The sequence below is a fragment of the Aquarana catesbeiana genome, linkage group LG01 (assembly GCF_042186555.1).
Source record: "Aquarana catesbeiana isolate 2022-GZ linkage group LG01, ASM4218655v1, whole genome shotgun sequence".
NCBI classification, from domain to species: Eukaryota; Metazoa; Chordata; class Amphibia; order Anura; family Ranidae; genus Aquarana; species Aquarana catesbeiana.
The window spans coordinates 616,870,350-616,884,053 of NC_133324.1; the positions used below are offsets into that span (position 1 = coordinate 616,870,350).

A 13,704-nucleotide genomic window follows, 5' to 3' on the forward strand; every position below is an offset into this window, starting at 1 on the left:
GGGGAATTCTGACATTGGAATGCATTAGTGTCTCACTGACACGTCCCTGCACTGCTCTGCTGATGGGGAGAGAGTCGAGTACCGGCAAAAGAGGCTTTGCGCGCCACTTGCGGCACCAGTGCCGGGGGTTGCCTACCCCTGGCCTATAAAGTGCACCTGTGCCGAGACATCACCATTAACCTATTTGCATTTTCTTCAAGAACAGTATAAGAGCTTTAAAAGATTCCACCTTTTCTGTATCTCTAGCCATTAATGGCACTTGTGTCTATGACTCCGTACTGGTTCTGTATTTTTTGATCTGAGAGCTGTTTGCCTACAATTCCTTTTATTGAATTTGAATTCAATAAAAATTTTAATCTTAAAAAAACAAAACAAAAAAAAAAAAAACACGCCACCCCTGACCTTTCTATCTTTTTTACACATGAAGTCATTCATTCTCAAAGGTCACAACAAAGACTCTAAGTTCTGGTCTAAGAGCTCACACACATAGATTTCTGCAGGCGCAAGGGAGCTCTAGAATAAAACTCCCAGCATTTCACCACGTCTATGGAATCCCAGGTGCAATGTACAGCTGGCCATATAACTGTCTGTACATGCTCTTGTAAATGCTGATTCAAGTGTTTACCTGCACATGTGCATATGATGCATTTCCAATACAAGTTCAGGAAAATGCACTATATGCGCTTCAATGGGTAGGCGCCAGTTCAAAATGGCATCAGAAGGTACACAAGTACAAGCGCATACAGCCATGCACTTGTTTGGCCAGCTGTATTCACCACCTGCGTGCTCCCAGGCATGGGAAAATGCCAGGAGTTTGCACTAGAACTTCTTTGTGCCTGAAACATCAAGGCTGAATTCACACATGGTGTGGTGACGGGCGTTTTACTGCTTTGTAAAATGCCTGTCACTGCAAGGACACAGAAAACAATTGTTTTCTGCATGCCCCATTTCTTTTGGTGGTATTTAACCAGGCCAATTCTGACATTTCTCTCCTACATGTAAAAAATCTGCATTTTTTTGCTAGAAAATTACATGGAACCCCCAAACATTAAATTATTTTTTTTCATAGAGTCCCTAGAGAATAAAATGGTGGGTGTTGCAATTTTTTATGTCACACGATATTTGCACAGCGGTTTTTCAAACTAATGTAAAAAAAAAAAAAAAAAAAAAGATACACCTTAATAAATGTTGTTGCACACCAACGCTTTATAACACCTATTTTTTGTTTAATATATAAAATATGTTACACAGAGTAAATAGATACCTAACATGTCACACTTTAAAGTTGCCTCCGCCCGCGGAACAGCGCCAAACTACGGTACTAAAAAAAATATTGGCAATGCTATAAAATCCTTAAAGTGTAAGTTCACCTTTACAGAAAAATCACCCCTCCCCCCGCTCCCCTCCCGCTAAACTGCAGTGTGACGATCTCCCGCTCTGAGTCCTGGTTTTGCCGCCTCACCAGATCGGGGCTTAGAAATCCCCTCGGCATTCTCTCTACTTCTTCCCTGCTGACAGGACAGGCTACGCGGGATCTGATTAGTCGGCGCCCATATGACGGTGACGACCAATTGGAATGCTCCGAAATGTATCTCCTGACGTGGGAGGTTTCCAGTGAGGCGGCGATAGCCGGGCTCAGAACGGGAGATCGCCGTGCTGCAGGTCAGCAGGATGGGGGGTGAGGAGGGGGTCCTGTGTAAGTTCACCTTACAGATTTTTCTGTAAAGGTGAACTTACCCTTTAACAGGTTACCAGTTTAGAGCTTCTCAGAAGGTCTGGAGCGAAAATTACTGCTCTCGCTCTAATGCCCCTTTCGCACTGGGGCGGTAGGGGGCGTCGGCGGTAAAACAGCGCTATTTTTAGCGCTGTTTTACCGCGGTATTCGGCCGCTAGCGGTGCGGTTTTAACCCCCCGCTGGTGGCCGAAAAAGGGTTAAAACCCCTCGTATAGCGCGGCTATAGCCGCGGTATTACCGCAGTATAGCCGCGCTGTCCCATTGATTTCAAAGATGCTCCAAAGATGCGGCTGACAGGAGATTTTTTCTTCTCCTGCCAGCGCAACAAACAGCGGAGGCTGTTTAGGGGCGGTTTGCAGGAGCTATTTTTAGCGCAATAACTCCTGCAAACCGACCTAGTGTGAAAGGGGTCTAAGGTTCGCGACTTTACCTCACATGTATTGTGCGATCACCGTTTACATATGCATGCGGGACTTGCGCATGTGTTCACATTTTCACGTAAGCATGGGGGCGAAGGGGACACTTTAAAAAAACAAAAAATGTATTTAGTTTATTCAAAACCCCAATATAAAAAAGAAGTTCCTGCATTATTTTTGCCAGTTTTCAGGTGTGGCTTTCATAGACCTCTGTGCATGAAATCACACAGATGTCAGCCAAGTTGCACTGGCATGCGGCTTTGAAATTGTGCGATTTCAAGTGAAGTCGCACAATTTTAAAGACAGATTTGGTGTGACCGGGGGCTTAGAGGAGTTTAGGGGCAGGGGCGTTTAGAGGTAGGAAAAAAAAAATCCACTGCCTGTGAATCCAGGAGAGTTGCCATTTTGGCAAAAAAAAAAAAAAAACGCTTGACCTAGGCGCATTTAGCACTTGAACGTTAATTCATTTCGGTGGCCAGAATGAATTATTATTCTGACCAATTAAACAAATAACGTCCAAGTGCTTGATGCGCCTAAATGCGTTACACACGTTTACAAACGTCAAGTGTTTTTTCTGACAAAAAGCCACCGCTAGGAGGAAAGGCGTCTAGGAGAAATGACCAAAGTGTCCAGTGTGCATGAGGCCTAAGCATTGGTACATAGTACCTTTTTATAGACATTATCTTGAAATCTTAATTTAAAGGGGTTGTAAAGGTAAAAATTTTTTCACCTTAATGCATTCTATGCATTAAGGTGAAAAAACTTTTGACAGTACTGCCGCCCCCAGCCCCCCCGTTTTACTTACCTGACGCCTCGAATCTTCGCTGCTCGTTCTCGTCATCTTCATTGCAGCTCAGCCTGGTCGCTGATTGGCTGCAGTGGATGGATTGAAAGCAGCGCAGCCATTGGCTCGCGCTGCTGTCAATCACATCCGATGACGCGGCGGGGCTATAGCCGCCGGCTGTATCACGGGAGCGCGCCCGCAAGCACTCACCACCATGCGAGGGAGCTCGCATTAAGGTGGTAAATGCTTGCGGGGAGGAGCTGAAACAGCCGCCGAGGGACCCCAGAAGACCAGGTTCGGGGCCACTCTGTGCAGAACGAGCTGCACAGTGAAGGTAAGTATAACATGTTTGTTATTTAAAAAAAAAAAAAAAAATACCTTTACAACCCCTTTAAGTTTTTACTATATTTGCATTTTCAGGGGTGTATATCTCTGGGTCTGCTGACTATTTTGAAATGTGATTAGAATCAAAGTAACTTCTACATCTATATTTATTTCATTGGATCCTAAATTAAGCCTTCTCCATTTTAGGTAAACATAAACCTGCTTTCAGAGACTGCCTAGTGCTGTCATTGCAATTGCTCATCATCATCTGAAACTGTTGTACTAGCTCACTGACTTTAATATTTTGAGATCCTGTTCTGGAGCAAATACGCAAATCAGAAAAGTCCAGAAGTCTTTATATGCATGGATGTTTTGGGCTAGGGAGGCAAGAGAGTAAGAATGAGAACCAAGCAACTAGCATTGGGCAGAATGGGGGGTCCGCAGTGACAGCCTTCTTCCTGACTTCTGTGTAATCCACTGCAGCCAAATTCCAAGGATTTCCTCACATTGATGGCTGGGTCTACTTTCTGTTACTTTCTCTCTCTACTCTGAACTTTTACCAGTTAGATTCAGACTTGTATAGCAGGTTTGGGTCTGTGAAGTTGATGGAACTTCTCAGTACTGATTCTTTGATAAAGCAAGCCCTTAGCATTAAAGAAACCCCAAGTGGCTTTTTGTGAATACCTCTCTTGCATTAAAAACAGATTACTACCCAAAGTAATGGGGTAGATTAGTGCACTACAACAATGCCTGGATAGAATACTGAAGTACAGGAAGTAGCCTGTATATCTATGTCTGCATCTTAAAGCTGAACTCTAGGAAATTAGAAGATATTAATGCAGCTCTGTAATCATTAATGCACCTTAAAATATATTTATTTTTTAAATGTAAGCAGTGTAAGTACCTACATTTGACCTGATATCAGCCTTTCACATTCAGTGTTAACTGCTTCTCCTTTCATTGTCCAGTCAATGGCTCAGAGGAAGTAAGTTGCATGATGCTGGTCATCAGACTGTGGACATATAGTAACAAAAAAAAAGTATTGTGGTTTAGAGCTCCAGATTGAAAGTGAATATTGCAACCAAACCTGCTTGTTATGTTACTTTTTCATGGGCTGTTCATTGTTCTCTTGTAACTTTTAAATTGAGTTTTTGGCTTTAAGATTTCATTTTATGGTTTAGACTGGAGTCTACCTTTTTTTAAATAATAAAACATTTTTAACATAAAGCCTATTGTCAGGATGGTATCCTTGATTTTCTATATATTTGATATTATTTTGCTCCTTTTGTTTGTTTAACCTTAAGTTTACCTGTTTTCCACAGGTTGTACAATTGTAATACAGTCATCAGAGGAGCAAAGGCAATTGGCACTCGTGGTGATGGAAACTCTAACCGTTTTGCTGCAAGGATCAAATACAAATGCTGGTAAGTAGTCAATCTTTTACCACTTGAATGCTATCTTTTTTTTTTTTTTTTTTAAAGAGATATTGGGGATTGTACATTTAATATATTATTATAATTACTAACAAATGGTTTTGAGTTCCCTGCTTAGTGTATATACGTTTTTTTTTTCATTTTTTTTTATTTAGTATGCACTAATGGCATGATTCATGAAAAACTGGTAAACTGAAAAATAAGGCTGGTGTAATCAAAGCTTTTTTGTCTGTACTGCTCCTATGGATCACAGGAGTGCAGTTCACTCTGCACTCCTGTGACCCGTTTTTATCAGACAGTGGGCTGAAACTCTGACTGACATCACAGAGCTGGTTCAGGCTGGGGAAAGATCACAACCATATGGTCAGTGTCCACCCAGGAGCCTGGCCCGGCACCTGCCTCAGCCTCTCAGCAAGCCATGAGAGCCGGAGCCTGCCGCTCCCACCCCCTCCACAGCCCAGCGCTCCAGTGAGCACTGACAGTCATGGAGTACTGAGAACCGAGTGATCAGCGGTGTTTGATCGCTCCGTTCTCAGTCAGCAGGGGACAGATGTATCATTGGACTGATGTGCATTCTCCTAGATAAGTGATTTCTACAAAAATAAGTTCCCCAACAAAATGTAGCATCTTGATTCTGATAAGTATTATTAACCACTTCAGCCCCGGAAGATTTGGCTGCTCAATGACCAGGCCATTTTTTGTGATACGGCACTGCGTCGCTTTAACTGACAATTGCACGGACGTGCGACGTTGTACCCAAACAAAATTGTATTTTTTTCCACTTTTTTTTAACCACAAATAGAGCTTTCTTTTGGTGGGATTTGATCATCTCCGCGTTTTTTATTTATTTTTTGCGCTGTAAACAAAAAAAGAGCGACAATTTTGAAATGAACACAATATTTTGTACTTTTTGCTATAATAAATATCCCCAATTTTTTTTAAAAAAGGCAAATTTTTTCCTCAGTTTAGGCCGATATGTATTCTTTTACATATTTTTGGTAATAAAAATCACAATAAGGCCCCTTTCACACTGGGGCGGTAGGGGGCGTCGGCGGTAAAACAGCGCTATTTTTAGTGCTGTTTTACTGCGGTATTTGGCTGCTAGCGGTGCGGTTTTAACACCCCCACTGGCGGCCGAAAAAGGGTTAAATCCACTCGTATAGCGCGGCTATAGCCGCGGTATTGCCTCGGTATAGCCGCGCTGTCCCATTGATTTCAATGGGCAGGAGAGGTTTAGGAGCGGTGAATACACCGCTCCTTCACCGCTCCAAAGATGCGGCTGACAGGAGATTTTTTCTTCTCCTGCCAGCACACCGCTTCAGTGTGAAAGCCCTTGGGCTTTCACACTGAACAAACAGCGGAGGCTGTTTTGGGCCGGTTTGCAGGCGGTATTTTTAGCGCAATAATGCCTGCAAACCGCCCCAGTGTGAAAGGGGCCTAAGCGTATATTGATTGGTTTGCGCAAAAGTTATAGCATCTACAAAATAGAGGAAAGATTTATGGAATTTTTATTATTTTTTTTACTAGTAATGGGGGTAATCTGTGATTTTTATCTGGACTGCAACATTATGGCGGACAGATCGGACACTTTTGGCCCCTTTTTGGGGACCCTTGGCATTTATACATACTGTGTAAATGTCACTGGCAGGGAAGGGGTTAACACTAGGGGGCGATCAAGGGGTTAACTGTGTTCCCTAGGGAGTGATTCTAACTGGGGGGGGGGGACTGACTGGGTGAGGAGAGCGATCTGTTCATACTTAGTACAAACAACAGATCGCTCTCCTCACCCCTGACAGCACAGAGATCTGTCTGTTTACATTGTGTGGAGCGATCGGGGGTGCCCGGTGGTCATCAGCTCCGGCGCCTTCAGCGGTGCACACATGTCCCCTAGTGGTCAAAAAACTAACCGACATAGAGTTGCGTCGGATCGCTCAGGGGAGCCAACCTGCCGCAGTACAACTGCGACAGATGGTCGGGAAGGGGTTAACATAAACTTTGTGTGTAATTACAAACATTACAATTGCTGCATACAAATCAAACTTTTATTGAAAGCCTAATTCCAACCCAGGGCAAAGCTAGAGAATTGGAAGATCCTCTAGTGGGCCTCCCGAGTATGTAAGGCAAAAACGTCATTAAAACCAAAGAGTAGGGGTTGATGAGGACCCCCACGAATCTATTCTAATTATGTTTTTGCTCTACAAATACAGCACCACGCACTGTAATTGACTGTTAAACAGGCTGTCAAATACAGAAGTTGGCCTGCCCTCTGTGACTGCAGCCTGCCCACCACCATGATGTTGCTGTCAACTACCGTACAGTATGTGTCACTGAGGTATCAACCCACCTTCCAGTGCCAGGAGGGAATAGCTCACTACGTACCATCTTCTGCACCGCTAGCTGCACAAATTACATGTCAGTGAGCTGAAATGCATGTAAATGAAAGAAAAAGTATTTTTTGTTTTTTGTTGTGAATGAACAGAGACAAAAAAGCACATCAATGTAGGGTGTCAAAAACCCAAGTGTATATAGCACATCAGTGCGTGCCAAATACAATGCAAGTGGTGTGAATCCAGCATAAAGCTGGCTATACACTAGAGGAATTTTGTTTGAAGGTCTTCATTTTAAGACTGTTGAATTTTTTAATCATTAAGCCTAGTGCACACGGGCCGAATATCAGGCGGAATCGGCTGGTTCAATTGTAACGGACCAACATTTGGCCCGTGTGTACGGCATCCGGTCCGACAGAAGCCGGCGGAATGGTCGGCTTCTGTTGAAGGGGCATGACCCAAAAAGGTCTGCTGATCCGTATCCGTTCAGCGCTCTCAGCCATTGAGTGTTCTGGCGGGGGGCTGCCTCCATCAGAACACAGTAGCTTAGCGGGGGGATATCTGTACTAACATCGGATTGTTAGTACAGCATCTCCTCCTGAGCTCTTCATTTTTTTTTTTCGTTCAGCCCCCTGGGCTGAATGAAAACAAACTACTAGTGTGTATTAGGCTTTAGTGGGATCAAATCGACAGTCATTTTCAAATGCAGTGATTCGAAACTTCGAAAGGAGTGGGATGGAAATTGTATGTGGTTTTCGTTCAGTTTCATTCATTCCAAAATCAAATGTTAAGGTATGCTTTGACCTTGATCGTAAAGGATTTAATGCCCAAACGCAATTTTGCAACTTTGACATGCGTTAGTAAAACTGTACATATCACAACTTCTTGGTGTATCCAGGAGGATTATACCTTGTTTTTTTCAGGACTGATTAGGCTTTCATTTGATATTTGTTGATAGATATCTCTTGATTTGATTTGAAAACAGTAAAAAAAATATCATTTTTTAAAATGCAGCCTTCTGCATTTTCCATGACCCACCACCAAAAACCAAACCTACCAAAACAAACGGACACTAAATCCTAAACCTTTTTTTTTTCTTATCTAAAACACACTGCCACTAACAGTAGCTGACACTTAAACTGCCACGAACACTGCCACCTACACTACCACTAAGTGCTTGTTCACACCATACCTGCATGATAACTGATGGAAAACCCACATCCATTTCACTTCAGTTTCCATCAGTTTTCATGCACGTCAATTATGTGCCCTATTCCCACCAATGTTGATGTCATCTCAGTTTTTTTCCCGTGCAGAAAAAAATCTGCACATGATGCCAGTGTTGTGGTGTGGATAGAATAATTGTTTCTTTAGTGCCTTTGCAGAACACGTGCAGAAAAACCGACGTCTCTGCACCATGGTGTGAACGAGGCCTAACACACTCAACCCTAGATCAAGCCCTGAAATAGTTATCCTTTATTTATTTTTTAAACAGAGAGTTGTTTTGTTTTTTTGTTTGTTTTTCACAGACATGTCCTAGAGGAGGAAAAGATGCAACGTATCTTCTCCTTCTGGCTAGAGGGAAAATGTGGTGTTTATTCCCTTCACAGTGGATAAACTACACCGGGGCGGGCTACAGAGTGAATGATCATGTGATCTGGATCTGGTTCCCCTGGTTCCTGATCGTTAGTAGGGACCCCGGGCTGTTATGGACAACCTGGTCTCTGTGCTGGGAGTGAGCATCCCTCCGGCACAAACACTAGAACACGTACATGCGGTGCTCAGGTTTAAAGCCCACTTCCTGAATGCCACATATATGTGTTAGGTGGTTGTGAAGGGGGTTAAAAGCAAAAGAAATTTCAAACTACTTTCGAACAGTTGCCAGGCTGTCAAATGTACTGAAAATTTTTGCATGATTTTTTATTATTTTTTTTTTTTCCCAGTTTATAGCCAGCTTTTGAGATTTTGGCATTCTTATGGACTATAACTAATCACAAAATGTTATGTTAGGTTCTCCACTTTTGATGAAGAGAAAAAAAAACAAAACAATCTCTTCCTGTTCACTATATACATTTTAAAAATATTTGTAGATATCATTACAGAGTTCTACCTGCTGATTTTCTAATAAAAAAAAACATGGCCATAAGGTCCCTTTCACACGGGGCAGATTCTGTTGCAATAAGCAGGGGATCAGACCACCAATCGGAGCAGAGCAGGTGGATGACATATCTGCAGAGTGGACATGGGCAGAGCCCGCTCTGCTCTATGGGTGGCTGAGGGTAAATGCACTCTGCTGTCCATTTATACCTGGCCACCTCCAATCCACTCAGCATAAACAGAAGAGGACTAAGTCCTCTCCCTTTTTTATTTTGTGTATTTTTTTTTTTTATTTAGCAGGCCTGATCAGACTCGGAGGTAAGCGGGTATAAAAGGACACAAATACGTTTACACCCGCCTGTCTATAGGGATGAATGGACCTTCCGATCAGGTCCACCTAATGACAGGCGGACCTGATCGGAGTGCCTGTGTGAAAGGGGCATAAATGTTTTTACACAAGATTTGCATAACTTTTAGCCAGGATTCACACATTTCCAATTAAATGGGCACAATCTTGGATGTGGCCTCTTTTCCTTAGGCCAGACCAGTCACATTCCTGGGCAGCTCCTTCCTCCAATAGGAAAATTATCACAGGTGCTGCACGGCAGCAGGACCTTAGGCCTTCAGAGGCCACCCCTCTCTACCTATTGGTGCTGGTACTCAAGGTACTGTGAGTATTGTGCCCATTGCCGGTTTTGCAAGCATGGCAGATCTCACACTAGGGGGACTGGGACTAAACTCCTATATTTCTGTAGGAGGAAGTCTTCCTTCCAAAAACTAATTTACGGGGCCGCAAACCAGCTCTAGTTCTCAGGCAACAACTGCTTTTTTACTTGCAACCTATTCTGGACATTTTTCTTGCTTTCCTGTTAAGCAAGATTGCCTTTCTTGTGGCTCTCTCCTCAATTAAGAGGGTGTCTGAGCTTACTGCTTTGTCCTGTAAGCAAATGAAACTTCATGAAACTCATTCTACCTAAGGTAATCTTAGGCTGGCCGTAGACTGTTCGAATCCTGTGTGGACAGGCTAAATGTACCACGTTTATTGATCGATCAATCAACTTGGGTACAATCAGCCTGCTGGATTCACTTGCACTTATTGCTAGCAGCTGCTATAACCGCTATCAATAATCACGGTCTTCTCCCAGCGGGGATGTACAATGACGAAAACTGTCCTCCAATTTTGATGAACCATATCCCATGCAGCTTACTAAACTTGAACAGAATTTTTGACTTCCTTGTAAAATCTTTTTAGATTTTGAAGATCTTGAAGTACAATACATGACAGGATAACAGGTCCCTCTCCTAGTTTTACTCTGATATTGCTTGCTGACATAACTGAGGCAATGCTGGGTGGCATCAAGCTTTGTGTCCAGTTGCCTGGAGGTGGAGCATAACTCAATAGTCTGGGAATTAACTCTCCTGTGTCTTGTGATGTATTCCAAGAAATACATTTTACAGGCAAGTCAAAAATTCCTTTAGGCTGGGTTCGCACTATCTTCACATGCGGCTCACAGCAGGGGTCCGGTGCGCCCCCATTTACCGCTTCTGGTCTGATTTCAGCACAAATTTTTGGCTGATTTCAGACCTGAAACGGACCAGAAGACGCACAGGATCCCCTGTGCAAATTCGCACCGGAGCCACAGCGGAGATATGTGAACCGGCTCCATAGAGAGCCAGTCAAAATCTCCTGCTATTGCGAATTGGATTGGATTGGACAATAGTGTGAACCCTGCCTCAAGTTTAGCAAACTGCAGGAAAAATGGTTCCTCGAAATTAGAGGATAGAAAAACAGCCCACATTATAAGTTGTTGGCAAGGGTGACCAATCATAATTGCTTCATTTTTCCATAAAATGAAATGTTAAATTTTATTGCTTGCTTTTGGCAGCAACTGTAGGCCTATTTACAGTTCTGATAGATTGGCCCCAGAACAGCTGGTGTAGCTGTACTTTTGTATTGCTGGCATCAGAATTCTAGGATGTTTGTTGCTTTTTTTTAAATAATGTATTCTTTTTCATCTATTGAACTATGATTTTTCTGAATACATTTTTTTAACACTTTTTCAGCATTTGTATTGCTAAATTGTTGGTTGTTTTAGATTGTAGATTATTGTCTATTTGTTGATTGATATGCCCTGGCATTGTTTGTGATTTTTGTGCATGCTTTTGGACACAGAGGTGGGATTCAACTGAGAACTAAGCTTGATGGTCAGAAGTATTGACAGGAAGTAGCCAGCAGCAGTGGATTAATCTAGGCCTCTGTTCATGTCTCAGGAGTAAAATGCTTCACAGCAACTCAAGACTAGTTATACTGCAGTTAATCATGGCATTATGTAACCGCTTTCTTTTAATTAAAGCGTGTTGTCCAGCCTTGTGCAATCAATCGCTATGAGCAGCAAGAGTACACCACCTCGAATGAGATTTAGTGAAGGTTTGCTTGAAAAGACTTGCTCAGGCAATGTCCAACATTAATTCTGTACAACAAATACCTAACACACAGTGGCCCTACCCCCATTATCAATTAAAAAAAATTGATATGTACATCTAACATTACTGTAACATTTACTACTAAAGCCTGTGAATGATTTTAAAAAAGGACCCGTTTGTGAATAAGCTTGTGGTTTGCTTATTTTATATTCCCAAAACAAGGCTACTAGAATAAACTTGTGTAGTATCCTGGTATTACATTTCTTAGGCCTCTTGCACACGATGCTCCTGATGGAGCATCTACTTTTTCAGACATAATTTTAGACTTTTTCTTTTGTATTTATTTGCGTGCATTTTCAGTTTTGCGCAAACTTGTTCTCGCGTTGTACAACATGCAGATGAGCACTTTTGACGCCTTTTCTTTGCATTTGCTTCTCCCTGCTCCAGAGAGTGGTGTGTTAAGCCATCTGCAGCTGTTTCCAGCAGTTACATTTTCTTTGGATATGGAACCCTTGAAAAATATTAATATTTGTTGTTTAGAATAACTGTATTCGCACATTTGCGCACATGAGGCGTAAATAACTGACCAAAAATGCATATTGTCCTATATTTTATTTTTATTTTTTTCGTTACTGAAGAATGCGCCTTGTTTATGCACCCGTGTGTGTATAAGCACATTACAAATAATGGGTTGTATTTTAGCTCAGTGAAAAAAAAAAAAAGCTGTACTGAGCTTTTTCCTTGTCAAAAGAAGTTTATTGAGTATACAATGTTATAAAGATACATAAAGTAAGTTTACAAGGATCTATAAAGTAAGCTCATTGTTTTACAGTAGGGTTTATATAGGTAAATATCATGAAATTTCAAATATTAAACATTGGGTTCACGTAAACCTAAATTAAAGATATATATCATTTCCTTAGTTACTTTTGTAGGTATTTAAATGATTTATACCTACTATACATATTGTTTACAAGTAGAGTGTATATAGGTGAAATAAATTCTGATAATGAGCTTTAATCGTGAGGTGGAGAAAAGGAAAGGGAAAGAAGAAAAAGGGTTGAAAGGTGGAGGTATGGTCCACAAGGTTGTCCCACTCGTCAGTTTATTATTCTTTTTAGCTCTCTTTGAAGCCTTAGAATGGGTGTCTCTGTAAGTCATTTAATCTGTTACCATGGCAACAGGACAGAGTCATTGAAGTTTGACAGGAACTGTTGTTTTATCCAAGGATGCCAAAGTTTTTCAAATTTTGGAATTTGATTTGGATCGATGGCTACCATCTTAGCATGGGACATTGTATTATTCATTCTGTGAATTGTTTCTGCTAGTACCAATGTAGGAGATTTCCATGCCTTGGCCACTGTTTGTTTTGCAGCGGTTATTGGTTGGATCATAAGTTTGAATTGAGAGAGTGTTAACCATTCCGGTTTTAGATTAAGTAAAGTTAAATATGGATCTGGTTGTATTATTTTTTTAAATATTTTAGATGCAATCACGAAGACTTCCTTCCAGAAGGTTTGGATTACTGGGCACGTCCACCATATGTGTAAATATGTGCCTATTTCTGGGCATCCTCGAAAACAAAGAGCTGAGGTATTAGGTGAATATTTTGCCACTCTAGCGGGTACAAGGTACCAGCGAGTTAGGACTTTATAATTTGTCTCCAGTGCTAAGATGTTGGGTGAAGTTGACTTAGATGTGAGCTATATGTTAGACCAGTCCGTGTCTTCTAAAGTTCGTCCCAGGTCCTCCTCCCACCTCTGAACGTAAGAGGGTCTATAAAGATTTGCTACTCCATATAATTGATTATAAAGTGATGAAATTGTACCTTTAGCAAATGGATCTTTTGTACAGATTGGTTCAAAAATGGATAATTGGGATAATGGTGTATAGAAATTTTTGATTTGGAGATATCTAAATATCTCAGAGTTTGGTAGATCATATTTTTCTCTAAGCGATGGGAATGAAAGGAATGATTTAGATGCTATGAAGTCATTTAGTGTCTGAATGCCTGATGTTGTCCAAGCTTTAAAAGAATTTGGGTAGATCCATGCCGGATAAAAGGCCGGATTTCTGATAAAAGAAAGGAGAGGATTGTGTGGAGATTGTAACTGATATTTGGTTTTTAGTTTATCCCAGAGAGATAAGAAGTGTTTAGTTATGG

The 13,704-nt window shown here is 41.7% G+C and overlaps 1 protein-coding gene across 4 annotated transcripts in view; it reads left to right on the plus strand.

The window, feature by feature from the left end:
* The window catches only part of WDFY3 (WD repeat and FYVE domain containing 3), a 370,646-nt gene that overhangs the window by 148,266 nt on the left and 208,676 nt on the right, over positions 1–13,704 (plus strand). For all 4 annotated transcript variants that reach the window (XM_073600175.1, XM_073600184.1, XM_073600201.1 and 1 more), the window contains exon 11: positions 4,582–4,683. In XM_073600175.1, coding sequence (XP_073456276.1) covers positions 4,582–4,683 — 102 coding nt within the window. The remainder of the gene's footprint in view (positions 1–4,581; positions 4,684–13,704) is intronic.